This window comes from Dreissena polymorpha, chromosome 3 (genome assembly GCF_020536995.1).
Source record: "Dreissena polymorpha isolate Duluth1 chromosome 3, UMN_Dpol_1.0, whole genome shotgun sequence".
Taxonomy (NCBI): domain Eukaryota; kingdom Metazoa; phylum Mollusca; class Bivalvia; order Myida; family Dreissenidae; genus Dreissena; species Dreissena polymorpha.
The window spans coordinates 11,643,234-11,668,301 of record NC_068357.1 but is presented as its reverse complement, the minus strand read 5'-3'; the positions used below and the strand labels follow the sequence as shown (position 1 = coordinate 11,668,301).

The following is a 25,068-nucleotide window of genomic DNA, read 5'->3' as shown; positions in this document are numbered from 1 at the left end:
AAAATATAACGACAACAACAGAGCTCTCCTAATTATTCAATCATTTCGCATTGCAACGCTTTATAATGTTCAGGTTTGTATACCTTCAAAAGATGCTTGTTGTGATATTGTGGATATTTTAGAGCATGGTGCATGTTCAGTATTTCTGTTTTCTCAAAAATATTATAACTACAACAAAAATTTGCGACTTTGAAACATTTATTTGTATTTGCGTAATTTGCCAATACGTGAAAAGGTCCCTTTAATTGGTGTGATAAAACTCAGTTTTTGTTGCATTTCAGTACCTGCTGTCTGTAGCCCAAACCCTTGCATTCACGGGACATGCTATGATTCAACGCGACCATTTTTTTGTTACTGTTCAGACGACGGTGTGAATCCAAATGATTATTCCGGCCCATTATGTGAAACAAGTATCTACATTTATTATAACTTTCAGAAGATTTTTGTATATTTCTGTCCAGTGATGTATTGGAAGTTGCACGTACCTATCCACATAAATATTGTAACAAACACAGATATATTTTTCTGTGTTTTTAGAAATAGATGACTGTGCAACAAATCCGTGCAAAAATCACAGTATGTGCATCGATGGTGTCCTCAGTAGTAAATGTGAATGTTTTACGAGATATAATGGGACCGACTGTAAAGAAGGTTTGTTTGCTATTAAGAAACTAATATAAATTGACACATACTGATAAACCAAGAAAAAAATAACTGTAGATATACATTACTAATTTATGTAAGCGAACATTTTTGCAATACATATTATCGTACAGATTTCATTATTAACGGCATGTATGCGCGAATAACTTAACAATTTGTGAACTATTTCTTCCAGATTTATGTCCTACATCCAACAGTTCAACAACCTGCAGCGGTAAGTGAAATTAAAATCATACTCATTTAAATACTTGTCATTGATTATAATATATAAAAATCATGTATGATTTAGAGATTGTACATGCTCATTTGTTTAATCTTGCATGTGTAGACAATCCCACTGTACGTTATCTTTTACAGAAATCTGCTATTAAATACGAATACCACTGGTAATTCAATTAGTTATATGCCAAATAATATAATACCACATTATACTAGAGGTACAATACAATATGTTCGACATGATGACGTAACATTTTGTATCGTTTTATTTAAGTCTAACTTAAGTCAAGAATTCCAACGCTATGTAGATTTGAATCAAACAATATACTCTTGCGTATGCCCTTTTTATGTACATATATTTCAGCCAGCGCAGTTGTTTTTATACTGTTATTATCTTTGTCCTTCTTTTTTCACCATGCTGGTGGCCTAATTCCTATACATCATGGTTGATGACATTTCAATACTGTATTCATGTGCTTTAATTCATTTTTAAACCTTTTTAACATAATATCTATCACGAATTATCTTTTATCTTAATGACAAAGAAATTCGACCCAAAAGGTCATTGTATTTGCGTATAAACAACATACGATATGTTTCACTTATTCATCACTTGCAAAGTAAAAAACTATAACTACTTAATTTGCGAAGTATATTGTTGATCGTGTTTTCGCCTTTTCAAGTAATCATTCCAACAACCGTTTTCCGTGTTTAACAGACAACAGTGGATGCTCGCAGTTATGCAGAAACTCTGGAGTCTGTTTTAAAGGCGAGTGCAAATGTACTGTAGGATTCACCGGCCCCGCATGTGAATACCGTAAGTGACGATATTTCAAATATACTAAAATGTTCAAGATTTAAACATGATGTAGTGTTGCAAGTGTGTTCCTGTCATTTCGTTATTCTTTTAAAGTATTTGCATGTACATTTGATCGAAGCAATTGTATGTCCTTTATGAATTGTGGAATACATCGATATGGTATATTAATAAGCATTCGAATTATTTCAGGTGTGGGAAACGTTTCAGCGATTTTAGTAAGTATTTGGTCAATATCAAATTGTTCTTCCGATATTCCAGTTTAAAATACTGTGTTGTTTGGAAACGCCAGAGTAGGCGCTTAGGTGAACGTACGAGCGCCGATGCGTACGGGCGGACTATCATCCGTATAAGTCTGTTAAGTCTGGCTGCAATTTGAACCAATCAGAAAAAGGTGCTAGCCATGCTGTGCGAGTACCAGTTGTTAAAAGTTGACAACTGTAAAACTCTTATCCATCGAATATTATTTTTATAACTGCTTGGTTTGGTTATCTTTTTAGGTATCTATTGTATGATAAATAACATAACATACAATTTGCTGTTTTGGCTAGTGTAAAGATCAATTTTAACCAGTTTCCAGGAGTACCTTTATCGAAATCCAAACAAACAAGATTTGAAAAAAAAATTTGGTTTGATATCTAACAACTATAACTTAAACTGTAATACAAACTTAGATGTACAGTAACTGTAAAATGACTCGCCTTACCATTGTGGTTTTGTCGTGTATTGAAAATGCAAATTTGTCTTTGATAAGAACGAAATTGCAATATGTTTTTGTCAATTTGTCTTCAATACAATCAATTAATTGATCCCTTCTCACAAATAAATACCACATATAAACCGTTAATTTTACCCATTCATAGTACGCTTAGTTTAAAAGCTTTAAATTACATTCTTCAATTATCAATTTATTCTGTTTGAATTTATATCTTTTTTTAACCAAAAATTCCGTTTTATATGACGTGTTCCTACATGTTTTTTTCTTGTTTGATCGTGTATTCATTGCTTTTCGCTTAAAGTCACACACTTTGAAATGAAATACATGTTAATCAATACATAAAGATGCAATCTGAAAGTGTGCACAATTGTCATTAAATCTATAGCCTAGTTAGCAAGGCTTTATTTTTTTCAAACGGTACCGCTTTTAAAACCGAAAATAGGATTTTTATACGTATACGTCCATTTCGACAAACGCGATTAATTTTAAGTTTTAAAGCGCAAAGAGAAGGTTTTTTACCTTGTAACCACCAGATATACTCTAATTGGAATAGATAAAATTAAATCTATAGCCTAGTTAGAAAGTAATGTATTATTTTTCAAACGGTACCGCTTTTAAAACCGAGAGTAGGATTTCTATACATATACGTCAATTTCGACAAACGCGATTATTTTTTAGTTTTAAAGCGCAACAAAGACGGGTTTCTACCTTCTAACCTCCAGATATATTCTGATTGGCATAGATACAATTAAATGTATAGCCTATTTAGAAAGTTATTTATTATTTTTCAAACTGTAACGCTTTTAAAACCGAAAGTAGGATTTCTAGAAGTATCCGTCCATTTAGACAAACGCGATTATTTTTAAGTTTTAAAGCGCAAAAAAGACGAATGTCTACCTTGTAACCACCATATATATTCAAATTGGCATAGATAAAATATGTTTCTTATTTATACTTAAAGCCACACACTTTGAAACGAAGTACATGTTAATCAATGCATATATATATGCAATTTGAAAGTGTGCAGAATTTTCATTTAATCTATAGTCTAGTAAGCAAGTAATTTATTCATTTTTTAAACTTTAAAACCGAAAGCAGGATTTCTATACTTATACGCCCATTTCGACAAACGCAATAATTTTTAAGTTTTAAAGCGCAAAAGACGGATTTCTACCTTGTTACCACCAGATATATTCTAATTAAGATAGTTAAAATTAAATCTATAGCCTAGTTAGCAAGTTGTTTATTATTTTTTAAACGGTACCGCTATTAAAACCGAAAGTAGAATTTCTAGACGTACACGTCCATTTCGACAAACGCGATTATTTTTAAGTTTAAAAGCGCAAAAGAGACGGATTTCTACCTTGTAACCACCAGATATATTTTAATTGGCATGGATAAAATATGTTTCTTATTTACACTTCAATTTACTATGCTATGTATTTCATTTCACGGTGTATGGCTTTAACTTTACTATGCCGACTAAGTTGAGTGGATTTAAATTGCAACTATTTTAAATGACATAATATATGAACGATTTGTATCTTAAATTATATACCCTTATGCCTACCAATACGTTTAAGGAAAATTATTGTAAAAACTATTATTTTACCAATAAAATCTGTTTATCTAAGGCATACATGTACGCATCGTGATAATGTATTTCTATGTCCAGTATTTTTGCAATATTGTTAATTTAAAAAGCGACAATCTGATAATAAAACCGCTTTAAATGATGTAATGTGTGGCATTTCGGTTATGATACAAGAGGATTACGCATTTTAATTCACTCATCCAATTGATATATTTCGATATTCAAACATTATCCATTTCAGTACAATTGGCTACAGGCCCCAACTTAAATAATTTTACTAAAATCAGCTAAGTACCTTCTTCTTGTTTACAACATTTCAAAAATCTTCCTATATAATTTAAAGTCCAGATCGTCTATATGTAAATCTGAATGAAGATTTTATTAACTGTGCAAAATACCTGATTACACAGAACGGTTGTATATTTTGCAAATAAAAATGTTTGAAACAATATTAAGCAGTAACCTGTTATAATATAAATTCATAACGAAAACTAGTATATCCATACGGAAAATTATTAATTCTTCTATACAACAGCGTTCGTTTTCTGTTTGCTGCTTGTCAGCGTAAGTGTTCATGTGCGACGTTAGTTTCCGCGAATCTTATTTTTAGAAGTAACTTAGAGAGTTTTCAATAATACGTGACTCAGGCAGATGTTCAAAAAATTAAGTTTAAGGTCAGAATCTAATGCAAGAAATATGACATATTACATACACGACTTCGTGGTGATTATTATAACGACCTGAAAAAACTGGAATTAGGCTATCTGTATAGATGTTTTGTTACACTTGATTAATCAGATATGAACAGCTGCAAAAATATCGTGAAAATTATCTTTCAGAATTCCGTATCTTTTGTACCCCCAACTCCAAAAAGCGGTGGCATTATCGTATGTTCGGTCAAGAATACAACTATTATCGCATGTGGCGTGCAGATATATGTGGCTTCTAAAACGGGGTAAGATTGTTCTTACTAGTAATCGGTCTACTCCATTTTGAAATCCAAAAGCATATGCATTTGCTATTTATAGATTGAAGAACACATGTGTTTTCTTTTCTACGTTCTTATGTACTCTCACTTGTAGTTATAATATCACGCTCGCGCTTGATCAATCCTTAAAGTAGAGTGAATCGTATATCACATAAATAATTTTGCAAAATAAACACGAATCAGGAAACGAGTAAAGCTTTATATAATAATTGACCACACGGCTTATCCCGACTAAGGAAGTGTATTGCATGTAAAAATACAAACTTTATAAACGATTGTTCACTGTCGTCCAAGACTTTACTCAACAATGCTTCATCCCGTGCATTTTTACTTACTATTGCCAAGGAAGATAGCTATTAATTCAAAATAAAAATTATCATGTATGATATACTATGAAGAAGACAATCTCTAGATGTATGTCTGTGTTTTAAGAATATGGATTCAGAATTTGGCATACGAGAAATGTATGTTTGTTTCAATGTTTGTGAAACATAAATGTGTGAAATATTAGCATTATTTGTTTGTTTTCACATTGATTCATTTGCGATCTATAGTCTGGTACCCCTAGTGACCATGTCGGCTTCGGATGACATAGGTAAAGCAAGCACTGTCGGCCCGACTGTGCGACAAGATCTCTTTCAAGGTGTCGATAATGTGTTTACAAGTTATGTGACGATAAAGGGACGGCCACAAGACATGAACGGGCATTATGTTTGTATAACAGCTACGGATAGGTATATACTACTTTATTCACATTCGATGATTCAATGACCATTGTTTAGATTTTTATTCACCTTGTGCCGTAGCGACACATTTCAAAATAAACTCGATGGATAGTTCTTTACTCTGTATTCAGTTGTTAACATAAAGTTTCCAAGTGCATATAATTCTTTAAATTAATTGTTAATGAAATATTTCCATGTTCATGTAACTCTCAAAGTAATTAACAACGTTTCCAAGACATGACAAAATCCATCCAAATCCATCCAGACAGGACCCCACCCCATCCCACCTGGGGTTGGTTTTGAAGATAAACCTCTGTGCGTACTTCCTATGTGTTAAATCCTTCTTATTTTGTGTCCAAAATGCATTACTTATATACAGGTATCGTTACATAAACATTTCAACTTTATGGGTCAAACCAATTTGTTGAAATGCACGATACGGAAACAACATCCATTAACCTAGTAATCCTGTCATGATCTACACTTTAAACGGACTGAACCCGTGCGTCTACTGTCAACAAATTAATGAGTTTCGGCCATACTGACGTAAACCAAGGCATGTATTGTATCTTATAATAAAAACGGACTGTAGCTAGTGGAAAGCGTGTACCTGCTGTCAACAAATTAATTGGTCCCCAGCAACACTGACGTAGCCCCAGGGTTTGCATTATAGCGAACAAGGACTATACCTAAAATACACCAATTATGCGACAACCTGTTGACGTGTTTGAAATGAATTAAATCTACCTGCCATGAGTGGTTATCTGAGAAATAGGGCATTTAGTATATATTACTTGTATTTATACATTCATCATTTATTGCAGTTCAAATAGTACAATGAATGATACTACCTGTTACCAGCTGAAATTTGATTTAAACGGTAAAGCTTATTTTTACTTAATATTAATACATTCGCTATTTCAGGTTTGGAAGTTTAATACACTTTACTAGGTTACATTACCAGATTGAAATACTTCTGTTTAATTGTGCTTACTTATCAAATAACTATTCAATAAATCAATATGGATACATTTCATTTATAGTGTTTAAATGTCCTGATTGCTGATTATTATTTTCAGGAGGACTAAATCCAATGCCGCAGGTAATATAGTAATAGTTATAATTGTCAGGAAAATTAAAAATACTTAAGTATTTAAAAGTATTTTTATATGCTTTGATTGAATAGTATTGTTAGTGTAAATTGGTTATTGTGTAGCGCGAAATTCATTTACAACAGTTCTTTAAATAAAACACAATTGAAATGGAACATTTTTTCAAAGGTACACTTTGTTGAGCCTGCACCACAAACAGACAGTACATTTGTTTGTTACATCAATGAAAGATGCAGTGTGATTTTGTATACCAACAATGTTACTAAGTGGTAAGTAAAGACTAGTATACTATTATTGTAAATACCATTATTATTTAATAATAATAATAATAATATTAATAATATTAATAATAATAATAATAATAATAATAATAATAATAATAATAATGATAATAATAATAATAATAATAATAATAATAATAATAATAATAATAATAATAATAATAATAATAATAATAATAATAATAATAATAATGATGATAATAATGATAATATTAATAATAATAATAATAATAATAAAGATAATAAAAATAATAATCATAATAATAATTATAATGCAAGTCATCAAATACAATTCTATACTTTCAGTGAACATGTTGTCAGCGCTGGTGTCAAGTTTACGGTCTTCGCTCCTTTGGACAATAAAGATGGCCGGTGTGTTACAGAAGTCATGATTTCAACAGAAACTATTGACGACTTTACTGGATGCTTCAGATCAACGTAAGGCGGTGCAATCGAGTCATTGAGAATAAAGCGACGGTCTTGATAGAATTGACATGACGCCTTATCAGTGATCGCTCCGCCCACTTAATCACGTGGCTCAGCGGGAAGAAAACCTAGACAAGCTAACACCAAAATGGCTTCTTTGCCTATAGACTGCATATAGATTTACGCGATATTCCGGATGATTTTATCGACTTGTTTAACACCATATTACACTTGCAAAGGGGTTGATGCCATTAAGTTATTCTCACATGTTATTGCGTATAAAAGTGATATTAATCATATTAAACATTGCTTATGGGACATTTATCAATCACTATAATTTAAAGCGCAAAAACAACACAGTAAGTTCGGACATTGTCTGATATAAAATTAGCGTTGTACGAAATGGAATACGGTCAGGCTATTATAAATTAATAAGGCTACCAATATCAGACGCTCGCGCAGGTACCGACTTCCCCGAAGTGACCGCATTTATTGGTTTACTAATATCAGTAATAATAACTTTTTACAATAGCATTTATCGATACGTCTTTATTAAAATAATAACAAAATGGTTTTCACTTGTTTCTGACACACACAGAAACGCGATTTTTAACGGGGATTTCGTAAAGTTACACGAATTGGGTACCAAAAGTCTCAATTATTTTACATGCACACGTGACATAATACATACTTAATAATGCTTAGTTATTGCTTATATGACATTTCAAGTTTGTGAAATAAATTAATGTTCTATAAAGGGGATCTCGGTAATTCTTGAAGCTTCCACTCGCTCTTGTCAAGACCGCATTGCCGCGTTGGAAATGGTATAAATTTAATTCATCTAACTTATCTTTCTGGATACCAAATGTCAGAGTTGCATTAACCCTTTTTACACCGTTTTTGCCATATTTCATTTCCGTTTTTTAATCCGAACAAAATAAACGAAACTCGTTTAAAAAATGAGATCTAGGCATTCGAGCTCCTAGTATTGATTAAAAGCGTTTATTGGTGACACCACATGACTGCAAATGTGTTGATACCGTTAATAAGATAATATATCACATGTCACCTTCAAATAACATGTATGATGTTATTAAGTGCATTACTATCAGAGTAATAAAACACAGCACAAATTAGGCTTCATGCTGGGTTTTATTTCTCTTTAAAGGGATCTTTTCACGCTTTGGTAAATTGACAAAATTGAAAAAAGTTGTTTCAGATTTGTAAGTTTTCGTTTTAGTTATGATATTTGTGAGGAAACAGTAATACTGAACATTAACCATGCTCTAATATAGCCATTATATGCATCTTTTGACGATTTTAAAACCTAAAAATTATAAAGCGTTGCAACGCGAAACGATTGAATAATTTGGAGCGTTCTGTTTTTGTCGTTAAATTTTGTGAAACTACGAAGATTGCTTATATAATGTATAAAATACGTGAAGAATGTGTACACGGCGGAATAGCTCAGTAGGCTAAAGCGTTTTTACTTCAGGACTCTGGCAGGACTGCAGGGGTCACTGGTTCGAAACCTGCACCGGGCAATGTTCTTTAACTTTTTTTATTTATTTTCTTGATTTTTTACTGGAGCTTTTATGATCCAATGTTTACATTTATCAATATAAAGCATTTAATGAATAAGTTAAAAAAAATGCAAAAATCTGTGAAAAGGCCCCTTTAAGTAATGCAGATGAACTTCGCTTCTGTATATTAATGACCTAGTAACTGATAAAACGTGAAATATTATGTGATAATCAGATCGATAACATAAACTATTTAAATCTGCTAGTATATGTGATAAAAATATATTACAATTGTCTTTGACAGTGTTGACGTTCAGTTGTTCGTGGTGACAACCGCATGCATTCATACATCTCTTACACTTCTCAAGATCTCTTTCCGGCTTTGGAAACGATATAAATTAAATGTCACCAACTAATCTTTCAGGATATCGATTGTCCGAGTTACATAGTCCCCATCGACACCGTTTAACCATTTTTTATCGTTTTTTTAAAGAGAAAAACAAAAGAAACTCGTTGGAATAAAAGTGAACCTAAACATGTAGCTTGTCAAGGAAATGGCGGACAGGTCGTTGCTAACGAGTGCGCCCGATTAATCGATCGCTGATTGGTGGATCAATTCTAGTGGGCGGAGCGATCATAGATAAGGCGTCATGTCAATTGTGTTTGCTCAGTTCTGAGTTAGATTATATCACCTTAAATTATTATATACTTTCAAGAGATGTCCGATTAATATAATCTGTTAGATCTCCCTAGCGTCGATTTTTTCTTCTAAAATTAAACTAGGAAACTTACCACAAATAATCGTAATTTTTTATTTCAATTGTATTTGTTATCATAAAAAAGCTTATTATTAATAGTATTATTGTTAGTAGTAGTAGAAGTAGTAGTAATAATAATAATACTAATAATACTACTACTAGTAAAAATAATAATAATAATAATAATACATTGTGTAATAATAATAATAATAATAATAATAATAATAATAATAATAATAATAATAATAATAATAATGATAATAATAATAATAATAATAATAATAATAATAATAATAATAATAATAATAGTAAGTATAATTATAATAATAATAATAATTATTATTATTATTATTATAATAATAATTCATATATGTATAATTATAATAATACTTATATAATAAAATAAAAAAAATTATTATTATTATTATAATAATTATGGTTTATGGTTTATTTATTTATTCGCATAATCAGCATTACATGCTTTTGGCAAAATAAATCATGTGATAAATTCATATACACAGTGAGATGTAGTTTGACTATACAGAGAGTTATTGTATGCAATATTGGTTATTATTAGTATTATTATATCACACAAATAGGAAAGTAAATCGTAGCATACAAATAATGTCGAAAGATAAATAAATATAATTAAAAAAACACACACACACACACAAAACAGGAAAATGTAGCAAAAAAACACACAATGTTTATGATGGGAAGGAATTTAGACAACTAAGAAGCAACAGAAGGATTAATGATATCTTTTTGTTTTAACATTGCAAAATATATAAATTTCGATACTTTACGGAAACGTTTTACAGACTTTGTTGACATAATTGTTTCGAAATATTTCAATGTGTTAAATGACAGCCTTATTTTGTACTTTAACCTTAACTCTCTATAATTTGGACAAATACAAAGAAAATGAAATTCCGATTCAATCATATCAGATGTACACACTTTGCACTTACGATCATTAATGTCAATATTATTAAATCTTCCTCTTTCTATTTCTAAATGATGTGAACACAATCGGAATCTACTCATTGCAATTCTATGCTTTTCATTATCTATACAATTCAAGTAGGATTCAAAACATCACGGACTCTTTGTTTTAGCATACAAGTATAATCGATTTCGTGATACGGGTGCAACCATATATTACTATAACCAAGATCATCAAGTGTAGTTTGAACAGCATTTGGCCAGCACAAATTCTATCAATATTCATGCATGCATCGTTAATAGTTAATGTTTTAAAAACTCTATTTATCAAAGTATTCTGTGATATCATTTTTTTTAACCAATAGTTAAGGGCTCGTTCTTTGCAAATGAAAGTCAATGGGAAGCGACCAAGTTCACCAAGTACAGCAGCATTAGATAATAATAATAATACTTATACTATTATACTTATATAAATATTAATAATATTATTATTATTAGTAGTAGTATTATTATTATTATTATTATCATCATTATTATTATTATTATTATTATTATTATTATTATTATTATTATTATTATTATAATAATTATTATTATTATTATTTTTTTTTGTTATTATTATTATTATTATTATTATTATTATTAATATTATTATTATTATAATTATTATTATTATTATTATAAATATATTTTTTTTTTTATTAATATTACAATTACTATTACTATTAGATATTCGGGAATTTGTCCACGAAATTTATTGAATTAAGTTTACTTAGTTCTGATTAGGATTAAAGCATATTAAATTGTTCTTTCAATATATGTTATACGATCTGTTAGATCTTCCTAGTGTCGATTATTTCTTCAAACATTATACAAGGTAGATGAACTTGAATAATAATAACGTAATTTTAAATTTCATTTTTTGTAAATGTTAAGTTCTTTTGCAGAGAATCCAACTATGAAGAGCGATGTTTCCAGTTTAGCATTATTGACAAGAACACAGGTATGGAGTTTTTTTTAGCTAAAACCGACCTTTATGTTGGCTAACATGTAATTTACTTTCATTCCATGTATTCAAAGCGAACTATTTTCTGGTTGTCTTCCAGATCCATGCGCCAGCTCCGGTGACATTATTCATGGTTACTGTCAGAACCATGGCATTTGCTTCACAACCGGTCGGACTGATTACCAATGCTTTTGCAACGGTGAAGGCTATACGGGCAAAAACTGCTCAAAGGGTATATCAGCAGCATGCACTTCGTTTCACATAAATATGCACACAGACGTTTACTTTTTTCATTATTAAAGTGATTTTTGTACTTGTGTAGTGTTACTTTTTAAAATGTCGTGTAACGGTACTATATAAGAAATCATTCATTTAGGTTTTTTGTGTGAGAGTTGATTTTGTAGACTAAGACGATTTACATTACATAATCGTGTGTGTTAATAATTTATGTTGAAGGTCCGTGCGTACCAGAAGACAATAAATGTAGCACAAATGGCTACTGTATCACAGATGATCATGTCATAACATGTATGTGTAAAAACGGGTTTACTGGAGACACCTGCGATACAGGTAATCAACATAAAGCGAATGTTTATAAAATCTTTTTTATACAAATGTACAGATAAATAATACCTATATATCATACCTCTGTGCACATTTTTAATCATTGCAGATATCGGCGGTACTTTTGCGCCTTCGATTACTGATGGGGTAAGTAAAGCCATCGAAAAAAAGGAAATTTTATTTTGATCGTTGTATCTGTAAACGTTTTAAACGTTTTACACTAATAATTATAAATACTGCAGACCAAACGACGCAGTAAGAAAAATTAAGAAGTGTGTGATATTAAATATACGTAAATTTCGAGAAATTATAACGGTTCTGAAGATAAAAAATGCGGTACGTTAAGTTATTTGGTCATAATCCAATAAATAATTTAGGTAAAATTTTTTTAACAGTTTGAGCAGTTTAACCTTATGTCTTTTATGTTTAATTTTTATCATATGGCTGCATGTTACTCCTGTTTAGATAAAAAACTATTGTTTTCGTTACTGTTTATGTTCGTTATAATTGCCAAGTTTTGAACAATACTTTATTGATTATTATTTAGGCAAGATTCATAAATACCGGAAAACCAAAGGAAGTGAACTGCAACAGGAACTTTTTATGTGGTACATATGCGATTGTGGGTGGCAGCTTCAATGCCGGAGAAAGGTTTGTAATCACCAAAATGCATGAGTGAAAGAATAATATTCATTTTAGTTGAAACTATGATTGCCTTCTTACAAAATGTTTTTCTTTGGGTTAATTTAATTTATCGTTTAAATTTATGTCGTTATATTTGAGGATTGAGGAGTAGCTAAACGCGTAATAAGTCTTCATTATTATTATGGTTGCCAAGGAAAACAACAATATATAAACAATAATTATAACATTTAAATAATCCTGTTTTAATTGTAAATTACAGACCGTAATGCGGTAGTGTTAATGATATCAGTATCGCGCATATTTTTCAGACCAGTTGTGAATGTTGGATACGTGAGCCCCGAGCTTGAAATAAAAGACTTTAAGACAATTAGTCAAAACTCGTCTACAACTCTTTTCCAAACATTTGTTACATTTATGCCAAAAGAAGAAGGAACGTTTGACTTGTGTCTGCAGACCTTGAATAATGCACGGTAAGTGGGATTTAACAATAATACTAAAACTTGTAATACAAATAATATTAGATGATCATGATGATGCTGATAACGATTAGGGAGGAGATGAATCATAATACTACTACTACTAATAATAATGATAATAATAATAATACTAATAATAAGATGATGATGATGAAAATAATGATGATGATGATGATGATGGTTATAATGAAGATAAGGAGGATGATGATAAGGATGATGAGGATGATGATGATGATGATGATGATGATGATGATGATGATGATGATGATGATGATGATGATGATGATGATGATGATGATGATGATGATAATGATGTGGATGATGATGATGATGAGGATGATAAAGATGATGATGAGGATGATGAGGATGATGATGGTGAGGAGGAGGAGGAGGAGGAGGAGAACGATAATTATGATGATGATGCTGACGATTAGGAAGAAGAAGACGACGGCGACGCCGACGACGACGGCGACAACAACGACGACGATAATGATGATAATGATGATGATGACGATGATGACGATGATGATAATGATGATGATGATGACGATGATGACGATGATGACACTGATGACGATGACGATGATGACGATGATAATTATAATGATGATGATGATAATGATGATGATGATGATGATGATGATGATGATGATGATGATGATGATGATGATGATGATGATGATGATGATGATTATGCTCTAATTATAGTCATTATGATTTTCTGATACATAATCTAAACTTTGCTAACACACACTTTCGTGTAAAATTGTAGTGTCAACAAAGACGAGACATGCTTTGTAGTTCGCGTAACGGAAGGTAATAAGTTAATTTATAATTGAAACAAAAAATACCACACATAAAACTATTCAAATGGTATTCATTGAGTTTCGAAGAAGTAATTTAGAATTTATTAAAGCTTATGGTCGATGTGTTCGTAAAAGAAGTGTGGTACCTCTCATCGTTTTCGTTTTCAAATAACATGATCCGTATTCTGGGGAGATACTCGTCATGCCAATTATGTATGTTCGCCTTGTAGGCACAGATACTGTTTACGGCATACTGGTAAGTAATCAGTAATTACATTAACTTTATACAATACTTTTACAATACAAATATATTTGATCTCACGCGTGATATATGTCTATAAAAGATATAAGTCTATAAAAAAAGATTTTGTTAGAATAAATTCAAGTGAGTTAATCAAGAATTATATCATCGACATGTTCTGTGTCTTCGAGATAACAAGCAATCGGCATTTAAAGTATCATTGCTTCTCAAAATCAACAAAAAATTCGAACAATGTTTCGTAAAATAAACTTAACCAAATACAAATCGGTGTTCCTTATGGCAATCGCCGAAATTTCAACGCCAGCTGTGGTCTGGTAAAATAGATCATTTAATTCCATTTTAATTTCCCGCAACGATATTTTTTCATGCGACACATGAACAGTCACATGGTGTTCGCGTGTCGTATGAATAGATATATTCGCGGGAAATTAAAATTGAATTAATTCTGTCACAAATAAATAAAAACGAGCATTTTGTATCTACACAAATCTATGTAATCATACCACATCTAGCGTTGAAAGTGTGGTTATTGCTATCAGGAATACTGATTGTTTAGGTGTTAACTTTATTTTACGAAATAATTTACGTATTTTTTGTAGATTTTGAGCGTTATAGAGACTTTAAGAACAACTGTATGTAATTCAATTTGTTATAGGATCATCCCCACTTTGTCCACCCGAGTTTACAACCGGATTCGACAGTGGAATGTAAAGCTGGAACGGAATGTCACGTGATGTATACCGTAACGCCTGGGAACCTCCACTCTCAGGAATGGCGAGTATCTTTTCAATGTTTTAATGACAGACATAAATTTATACACTTAGTGTTATGTTTTTTTTTCTACATATGCTACTTAATTGTGATAAGATAACATATGTGTTTGTTGGTTTGTGTTATACTTGTACTTTCATCCACAGCATAGACTTCAAGGTCGAAATACCAGAAACCGAGAAGAGTCACGTGTTTACCACGTGTCGCCCTTGTGTCGATGGTAACGTGTCAAACCATGAGTGTACAATTGATATCGCTATTCGACCGGCCAATGATTCTCGAGTGTGTTTGTCTCTTCAGATAGCCACGTATGTGAAAGAATTAAGCATTCCTTTTGTATTTAAGGCAGAATGCTGTTAGATTATTGTCTTTCTTGAAGTAATTATTGGAAGTAAGTTCTGATGCACAGGAATACTATTTGCATTAGAATTGTGGTTTTCTAGCACAGCGTCATACGAATCGGTGAATCCCAATATCAAAAAAGCAACACATTTATTCAAATTCAAAGAAACATTATCTTGAAAATAGCAAGACCAATCTTTATAACTATGCAATCATTAACAATTATCGTGAAACATGTTATGTTATAGATCCGGCTTGAAAGGCGAAGAGAGATGTTTCAGCGTATCTACTATCCCAGCATTGAATGGTAATATCTCTGTGTATTGAAGGAAAATAATTGAATAACCATGTATTTCTTCACTGACGATTATACCTTATTAACGGAATTGAATTGTCCCATGTGTTTTGTTATTAAATTATCTACACAACGGGTCTGTGCAAATTCATAAAAACGTGCTCTCATTATTGAGCCTGTGTATTTGTTCGATCTGACAGTGTATTTCGTGTTGTTTGCACATTATATGCATAAAGAGGTCCTTATCAGATTTAACCCTTTTGCAATACATGGTTGAAACGGAGTTTTTAGTGATTTTATATGTAACGTATATCACCAAAAATTAAACTGTTCAATAGCTGTTATACCTTTTAGCTTCAGGTGTACGTTTTCAATAGTGTAAAGGTACACTAATTGACAAACAATTTAACTTAGAAAATTCTTTATTTATGTAAAAAAGCAGACAAGAAAGGCTGTCAGTTACTCGAATGCCAGAACGACGGTTTCTGTGATGGACATGATCCCACTCACCCAATGTGCTACTGCAGACCTGGATTTTCTGGAAGAAATTGTCAAACAGGTGTTTATACTTGTTTATGTATTTGTTATTATTATCATTATTATTGTAACTTCAATTAAAACACATAATTGTTGACAACTTTAATATCTTTCATAAAGATCCATGGTTTACATTTTGCAGATATGAAAATTCCAAACGGTGGATGTCAAAACGTAAGTTTAAAATAAAGGTCTATTGTAAACATCTCGATATTGGATGTCAAAACTTTATTGCAAAGTAAAAAGCTATTAAAATTCTCAATATTGGATGTCAAAGCTTTAGTTTTAAGTGAAGATCAAGTTTAAAAAAATGTCGATATAAGATGTCAAAACGTTTGTCTTTAATAAAGGGAAATAGCAAACCTCTCGATATCTTCATGTTCATAATAAAAGAAACGTCTTTCCTAAATCAAGGATGTCCTGTCAATTTGTTATATTTGCTGCTTGTTAAAATGGTGTCAGTTGTTTCTACATTTCATGTTTAGCAAAACAAGAAGCAAATAAACTTTCTTTTATTTCAGACGTTTATGTCAGGACATGTCACAACCGAGATCGAGTGTTCATTTGAGAACTGCACTTATCCATTTCAAGCATGTCGAGATAGCTCGTGAGTTGCAAATAAAACAAACATTTTCAAATTGCAGTTTTGCTGATGACCCAGGAATTGACTCGTATGATATTTCTATCAAAATAAGTATTTTGCATCGAATTTTAGCTATCATTCACGGATATTTGATGAAAATGCGATCTCTATTATTTTATCTATTTGATATAACAGTGTAGCAATAAAATCTGGATTTGTATCCCCACAACTTGATGTTTACATCCCTTTTGCGGTCGTCTCGTCGCCCACGACATGCGAGTGTAAAACAGTCACTTCAAACATAGAATCGTTTTCTACAGGAAGATTTAGTTTCTGTCTTCAATTGACAGACGCAAATGGGTAAATACACATATTCACTTCATATGTTTTATTTGGTTCTAAATATACATTCACTATTGCGTGTTAAAAGGATGTAATTTAAAAAATAGTTATTTGCATCCCTTCTTCAAAGCAAGTTAACTTCTTATGTTATGTTCGCGTTATATTTTCTATTGATATGAAAAACATTATCCGAAAACATTAACTTAGATTTATTAAATGTGAAAAAAAACACTTATATATAATTAAGTATTTTATTCTTGGTTTGTATTAAAGTTTTAACGTTCTGAATATTTAATATTTAATTGCATTCATGATTTGCAGGTTTGTTCATGATGAAATTTGCCCGAACGTGGTAGTTAAAGGTACTTATAAACACTTACGTATTTTATTATTAATATTGTATTGAATTATACTTCAACCTAATGACATTATTCTAAATACTACTTTTAATGTTAAAAACAAAATAATTTCGGAACGGTATTGATATGTGTTATCTTATTTTACAGGAGCAGATGCTAAAAATGAAGTTGCTAAGGTAACTAGCTCGATGCCGAACACTTTTCGTCTTTAAATTGTATATTTTTAAATGTAGCTTTGTTCGTTCTACTCGAAATTGTGTACAAGGACACAAACCATATACTTACAATGAACCATCTGAGTAACGAAATAACCTAAAATACCGATATAAACTGTTCGAAAATAACGGCATTTACCTTTCAATGTTTAAACAAAATGCTGCATACATGACTTTGATATAACAAATAATAATAAATGTCTAATCATTATTTTAATAATAATAATTCTTAATATTATTTATAATTATAATTAACATCATAATTACTATTTTTATTGTTTTCACCTCTGGAATAATGTCAAGGCTTTTTTACCTTTAAACATTTCTTTTACAATGGTATTGTGTAATGCGTAACTACGTCATAGTTATATCACACGCTGGAGCTACGTTCGTGCCTTTGTAGGATAAACCCTACTTTATAACACCAACATTGCCCACTGGATCTTCAATTTTGTGCGAGGTCACTTCCGCTTGTCAGCTGACAGTCTATTACACTGATGGAGCGACATTTGGGTCATCACAAGAATGGTTAGTGCCCCAAAAATAAATTATCAAATAAATTAATGAAGCTTTTTCACAATTTGGTATACTTTTTTATTATTCTAAATTTGGTTCGTTAATGCTTAGTATTGCCAAGTATGATTCATATTTAATTTGAAAGAAAAAACACATCCTCAAGTCTATACCGTTTAATACAGCCCGAGTCTTAAGCAAACAAGTTCGAATTTGCTGGACGGACTGCATATTTTCCCGCCCACCCACGTGACACGGGAGTGCAAGAATGCGATTACATACCAACCGCAGACAAACCTAACAGCAGGAGAGACACGTTCACTCTGTCTCACTGTTGCCGTACCTGGGTAATTCACTAATTTGATACTTTGCGAACAGATGTATTATACTGCCATGCTGAATGTAATCATAAGTATAAAACACATGGATACTTGAATACATTAAAGCGAGACTATACGATTTTGTATATGTGTTAAATTGTAATATAATTTTTTAATTGATAAAAATATGTAACAATAACACAAAATATGCAAGAAAAATTATACATTGAAGACGAATTTCATAAAATGCAGCAACTACAAATTAGCGCCCCTAGCAGATTGTGACGAAGATACTTCGTACCTATTTTCCTACAATTACCGAAGCATTCGTCTTTTTAGTTAGTGTTCGTGTGTCGTATGGATAGATATCGTTGCAAGACTTTAAAATACACCGTTAAACTAAATTTAGATTCACATCGTACATGCATGATTTACATGCTGGCGAATTTTACTCTACAGACATTTCGATTTGACAAAATCGTATAGTCTTGCTTTAAGCATGTTGATCATTTTTTTTATTCCTATTTGAATCACATATGTTTTTCGTATTTTTTATAATTTGTTTTATCAAACTTTACATGTTTTATTGTCTATATAGGGATGGTATTGTTCATGATCAGGTATCTATTCTTTTCATATTTAACATGTGTTCGAAATAATAATACTGATATTATACAAGTTTTCCGTATTATCGTTTTTATTTCAGGAAACAAGGCGAAGAGAGGTGTTATAGACTAAAATTTGTTAACAACAAAACCGATGAAGGTATGTTAACTTGCAACGCGATCTTCAAAACAGTAAAGTAAAAAGGTCATATGAGAAGCAGGTGCATGTGTGTTTGCTGGTTTGTTAATTCAATCCGTTTTGTTGGATGATTATACTTGTCTTTGTAGTATGAATGATACAATAGGTTTGCATATACTCCTTGATGTCTATAACATTTTTTTTAATTTATTCTGGTACAAAAAAGAACCCGACTATGTCAATAGATTAAATACTCGTTAACTAAATGAATAGTCAATATATTATCACACATTGTAGTCCCACATCCCTGCAAAGGAGTCAATTGTTTCGGAGATGCTGTATGCGTCGCAGATCTACAAATGAAATCTGGCACATGTGTCTGTCCGCCAGGATATATTAGTGGCAATTGTTCGACAGGTAAAGATATAAAAAAAGAAATGACAACTGCAAGTTTATTATGAAGAATCGTTTAATGACGTAGCCTTACATTTTTATTTTATTATGACATGGCTGGTTATTTGCACACATGCTGACCAGTGTACTATTTCATATAAATATTAATACCCAAAAACTGTTTGTAGTAATACAAATTCCAATCACTTTGAGATGATGATGATGATGATGATGATGATGATGATGATAATGATGATGATGATGATGATGATGATGATGATTATAATTATATTATTTTTATGATTATTATTATTATTTTTATTATTATTATTATTATTATTATACAGTTTATAACACGACGCGAGACCTACCAGGGGTCATCAACTTCACGGAACACACACATAGCCCTTGTACACCGCACTTTGACCCAACACATGCAATCGCTAAGAAAATTGCTTGCATCTTGGGAACTGAATGTGTCGTTCCTATCTCCTACACTGGACTTCAAGCAAATCCGTGAGTAAATTGCCAATTTATTCGTCGGTTCAGTAAATCAAAAAAATTTAGATTGCGTATAGTTGTTCGTGACATTTTCAATTCGATTTTATACAATATTAGCTAGTTTGTAAATAATTATGATTGGTTCCTTTGACAGTCCTATAAAGGGCTTTTGTAACAGCACTTTATCTGTGGGAAGTAAGGTCGTGTCCCCAGATCCCCACAATACGAACTACCACGAACTGTTGGTCAACGTTTCGGGCTCGGAAGGAGAATATAAATGCTGCTATCAGACAACTGTTAATGGGACCACTTTTGGGTGCGTCACTTATATTTTGTTGTTGGTTTTTAAACAAAAGGCATTGTATTAATAGTAAGCATTACTATATTATATCAATAGTCATATAATTTAATTTATACCAAAATTAAATTCAGTATTTGTTTTCTATTTCAGAATGAATATTGACGAAATATGCTTTTTAATTGCCATCCAAAAACTAGGTAAGTGTCAGTTTATGAAACAGGTAATATTCGATTTCATTTTGTTTTTGTTTTACACTTTAAAATCAAATCATATATAAATTCTTATTTATTTTAATAGTTTCAAATGTTTTTCGTTTTATTTTCTAAATATTTCTTCCTTTCATTACAGATCAGGGTCTAACAACAATTCCGGTATGACACAATTTGTAGTGTATTTGTTATGGTTTAAGGGTTTTTCAATTTGTCTTATTTAAATGTGTTCTAATATTCATAGAATTATAAAGGGCTTTAATTATTTGTTACACAAAATTGTATCTTGTTGCAAATTAAAAATCATTTCGTGAAAGGTAAATTGTTCTGTTCATTTCACTCATATTATTTTATGTACCAGCTTAAACTATTTTTTTCTCCAGAAAAATACCAGTATTACACGACCGAATGAAAACTCAACGTTTATATGCTTACCTGATGTTTCCTGCCATCTTACAATCGCATCGCAGCTTAAAGATGGAAATTGGTAACTAATTGCAAGGAGAGCACACACCTGTTAATGAAGCTTTTCATAAGTGTGTCCGAAATGGCTTTTTCGTCTGAAAGAACGTTCTGCGGGTCATTGAATTGACTAAGTGATAACCATTATTTAAATTATAAGGATGAAAAAACAATAACATCATGTTTGATTAATCACCCAGAATATTCCTGTACATTATACTGCATAAAACGTATGCGCTTTATAAATTATCATGTAATACTTTAGTTTTCAAATGTCAACTATATACGTGACTTTCAGCGAACCGATCAAAGAATGCGGCGACGGGATTCTCGGTGCACACGTTTTTGAGACCCATTTGGAAAGTGATGGACAATGTGTGACAGACGTTGCGTACACATCGGCTGGGATGCCAGGCTTGAAAGATCTGTGTATCAAACCAGAGTATAAATTATTGTTTTATTTGAAAAAAGCATGGTATGATAGGAATCCTGTCTAATAATTTAACTGACCACATAGCATATAATATAAAGAGGCCTCTAAATAGTGTATTCTCAAAACATTTCGTAGAGTGTTTTAAATAGTTATACCATATGTCACAATCTATTAAAATTTCCTAAACACATTGAACATGAACATAACGACGTAACAGCGTGTTCTGAACATGTCATAACAATCTTGTTTAGGCATCACAGCAGCATTTACCAATGACGTAATTGTAAGACTTTATTGCAAAAACAAACAGATTCATGTTCCATAATATTATGATTTGTTAATTATTTTATGCAAACAGCACTGAAACTAAATTAATATAAAACACTCATTTACTGTACATATTTTGTTTTATTACAGACGCGGTGCAGAAGAGTATCATGTCTTCCTCGATGTACAGAATTCAACAGGTGTGTATATATATCATCTTGTTTTGTATGTGGTACGTAGTTACAGTCTTTACAAATATAATTTAATTCAGACAAAAATACTGGAATGCCTACACACGTAGGCGTAAGCTAGCTTATAATCGATAAAAAAGAGTTAGAATTATTCATAATAGAAACTCTGTTCCACAAATTAAGGAACAATTACCGTCGAACAGTGTTTACGTATTACATAATGTGCGCTCTAAATACTTATTGGCGTTGTTGTTGTTTTGCAGGATTCGGACCATGTCAGAAATTGCACTGCAAAAACGGAGGAACGTGCATGTCGGAGGAATTCACACCTACGTGTGCATGTAAACCAGGTTATACGGGCCGGGACTGTGACTCAGGTATATCCTTTAACATCACATTCGCTCCAGGATAGCTGAACACTACATTTGCATTTGTCATGTATAAAGAAGAGCTATATACCAAGTAAGAAAGAATAGTAGCGTATAAATGGCTGAACGATAAACTGAATAATTCACAGGTATTGTTCGAACGGCTTTGAGATAAAAAATATATTGAAAAAGACAAGTACTGTTCTGAGAATGAAGCTTTATATAAAAAAAAATATCAAGGACGTTTATTATTTAAATGCAACTAGCATTGGTTGATAAAAAATGTTCAAAGATGTGTATAGCTACGGATGTATATAGCGTTTCCAATTGTGTGAGGTTTCCGGTAACACCAATTGATATGCTACACATATAAATTATTATATACGTTTTGTTGATGATAACACCGCTTACATATACATTGGAGTTTTCTTTTATCTCAACCAGATATCGACGAGTGCGCCAATAGCCCGTGTCAACATAATGGTACATGCCTAGATGGACAGAATAACTACACATGCAGGTGTGCACGTGCTTATACAGGAGGAAATTGTGAAATCGATATAGGTAGTGTATAATCTTCCTAATGAATTCATAATACCGTAATAGAGTCCTGATAACATGATAATACGATAATATGTGGACTAAGTTAAACTAGTTTAGACTGAAACTTTTCTTTATATTATGACTAAGAAAGAATGTTCCCTTTTAAACAAAAAAAAGAAGCCATTAATATTTATCAGTATTCCTTATATTCCAAAATGCCACGTTGATTTATCTTTCACAGCTAAATAATCTTGGCATGAGGCGATGTTTAGGGTTTGAGTTTATCTTCGACAAATGAAAGTAATTGAACCTCTGTCGGTGTTTTACCATAACATCTCTAAACAGTTAACTTGACGCAAAGTTGTGTGTGTAAATTCAAACACAGATAGTGTCCTCATCATTTAGCCTGTTGATTAGTTTGGTCTGCAAGTGCATTTCGAGTTGTATTCACATTATATACTTTGCTTATACCGTCAATATACTTGCAGTTACGCAACTCTGTACAAATGTACCATGTTATGGAAATGCTGTTTGCAAAACAGACCACCAAATTGTTGTCGGAGCATGCATCTGCCCTATAGGATTTGTTGGAGAACACTGCTCAGAAGGTATGACATATGGCTACATCTGATTGTATCTTATGGTGCAGTTATTAATTTCAGTAAAATTGTAGTAAAACAATCCATGAACTCTTCTATTCATCTCCAGACGACTCACTAAAATCTTATATATAGACATGTATCATAGAACTAGTAAACAGGGGAACATGTAACAACAGTAAATTCCATGTTTGAAGTTCATTTGCATAATGTAAACATTTATATTTCAGCGTACAACTCTACAAAAGACCTTGTTGGAGTCACAAACTTTACCCAGCCTCCTAACGCCCCCGACACGCCCCATTTCGACTCAACGCATGGCATTATCAAGCAGTTAGAATGTATTGAGGGTCAGAAGTGCATCGCCCCGATCTCCTACAATGGACTCGACTCAAAACCGTATGTATAACGTGTACACATTTCTATATATATATTATTAATCTATTTTTTATAATGTGCAATTATTGTATATTTCTTCCAAATAGTTATTTAATAGATAAGTGTTAATATTTCCCTTTTTACGCGCATCACTCACACTGTTATGTCATTGAATGTTAATTTTCTTTTTCACAATCACTGATGTTACAATTACAACTGTTGTTAGGGAACGGCGTATATATCCCGATGATGTGTATGCTCCCCGAACTGTTGGAGTAATGAGTCCGTCCGTTCATTTGAATACTCATTTTTGCGTAATGTAGGATGCAAGTGTCGTAAACGAATTTCCCGATACTTGATTCCGATTTATTTTATGTCCGTCCTTCCCTCAACCAAACCTACCTTTCGCCAGTCACACGTTTCGCCAATCTCAGTCAAGTCGTTCCAGTCATCAGACAGTTATTATCCTTTTATTTGAATGTTAAAGTCTAATTTTTTTAACGTTAATGTAACACATCACAGGAACGTATAATCCAAATTTCATGACAGGACCGAACCAAAAAGGTGAAGTTATGGCCCCTTGAAAAAAGAATATGTTCACAGATTTTACCCATACGTTGATAAAGCGCATCATCATGGAGGATCAATCAGTTTCACAATAGTTTTTTTCTACCAATGCTGTCCGCTAGCTTCTGGTGCGCCGATTAAATGTTGTCAGCTCTTATATGATTTAATTTGACCTGTCAATATTATGGAAACAAATACAATAATACCTGGTTTATTTTATTGGATTGTATTCTTCGATATGTCAATGCTGCCATCATTTCCAGATTCATTTTATTAAAATACTTAGCTGTCTGTACGAAATGCTGTG

At 31.8% G+C, this 25,068-nt stretch overlaps 2 protein-coding genes across 5 annotated transcripts in view; both read left to right on the top strand.

Annotated features, from left to right (window-relative positions):
- The window catches only part of LOC127871236 (uncharacterized), a 19,823-nt gene extending 17,609 nt beyond the window's left edge, over positions 1–2,214 (top strand). The window contains exons 15-20 of the mRNA XM_052413983.1: positions 282–410; positions 538–651; positions 839–877; positions 1,601–1,699; positions 1,892–1,917; positions 2,200–2,214. Of these exons, the coding sequence (XP_052269943.1) occupies positions 282–410; positions 538–651; positions 839–877; positions 1,601–1,699; positions 1,892–1,917; positions 2,200–2,214 (422 nt within the window). The remainder of the gene's footprint in view (positions 1–281; positions 411–537; positions 652–838; positions 878–1,600; positions 1,700–1,891; positions 1,918–2,199) is intronic.
- A 2,288-nt stretch (positions 2,215–4,502) lies between these two features.
- Positions 4,503–25,068, top strand: part of LOC127872979 (uncharacterized) — a 45,879-nt gene continuing 25,313 nt past the window's right edge. For 2 of the 4 annotated variants that reach the window (XM_052416506.1, XM_052416502.1), the window contains exons 1-38: positions 4,503–4,966; positions 5,554–5,733; positions 6,549–6,604; positions 6,804–6,826; positions 7,005–7,105; positions 7,424–7,555; positions 11,717–11,772; positions 11,876–12,007; positions 12,232–12,345; positions 12,449–12,486; positions 12,887–12,990; positions 13,293–13,454; positions 14,233–14,276; positions 14,497–14,522; positions 15,184–15,302; positions 15,446–15,607; positions 15,890–15,948; positions 16,376–16,495; positions 16,616–16,647; positions 16,995–17,080; positions 17,252–17,416; positions 17,720–17,760; positions 17,905–17,933; positions 18,376–18,500; positions 18,671–18,832; positions 19,512–19,570; positions 19,847–19,966; positions 20,290–20,458; positions 20,598–20,759; positions 20,895–20,941; positions 21,093–21,115; positions 21,337–21,440; positions 21,714–21,857; positions 22,266–22,315; positions 22,570–22,683; positions 23,119–23,238; positions 23,706–23,825; positions 24,047–24,215. In XM_052416506.1, the coding sequence (XP_052272466.1) occupies positions 4,812–4,966; positions 5,554–5,733; positions 6,549–6,604; positions 6,804–6,826; positions 7,005–7,105; positions 7,424–7,555; positions 11,717–11,772; positions 11,876–12,007; positions 12,232–12,345; positions 12,449–12,486; positions 12,887–12,990; positions 13,293–13,454; positions 14,233–14,276; positions 14,497–14,522; positions 15,184–15,302; positions 15,446–15,607; positions 15,890–15,948; positions 16,376–16,495; positions 16,616–16,647; positions 16,995–17,080; positions 17,252–17,416; positions 17,720–17,760; positions 17,905–17,933; positions 18,376–18,500; positions 18,671–18,832; positions 19,512–19,570; positions 19,847–19,966; positions 20,290–20,458; positions 20,598–20,759; positions 20,895–20,941; positions 21,093–21,115; positions 21,337–21,440; positions 21,714–21,857; positions 22,266–22,315; positions 22,570–22,683; positions 23,119–23,238; positions 23,706–23,825; positions 24,047–24,215 (3,824 nt within the window). In that variant the 5' untranslated portion in view covers positions 4,503–4,811. The remainder of the gene's footprint in view (positions 4,967–5,553; positions 5,734–6,548; positions 6,605–6,803; positions 6,827–7,004; positions 7,106–7,423; positions 7,556–11,716; positions 11,773–11,875; positions 12,008–12,231; positions 12,346–12,448; positions 12,487–12,886; positions 12,991–13,292; positions 13,455–14,232; positions 14,277–14,496; positions 14,523–15,183; positions 15,303–15,445; positions 15,608–15,889; positions 15,949–16,375; positions 16,496–16,615; positions 16,648–16,994; positions 17,081–17,251; positions 17,417–17,719; positions 17,761–17,904; positions 17,934–18,375; positions 18,501–18,670; positions 18,833–19,511; positions 19,571–19,846; positions 19,967–20,289; positions 20,459–20,597; positions 20,760–20,894; positions 20,942–21,092; positions 21,116–21,336; positions 21,441–21,713; positions 21,858–22,265; positions 22,316–22,569; positions 22,684–23,118; positions 23,239–23,705; positions 23,826–24,046; positions 24,216–25,068) is intronic. The other 2 variants (XM_052416504.1, XM_052416503.1) reach the window with 2 other exon arrangements.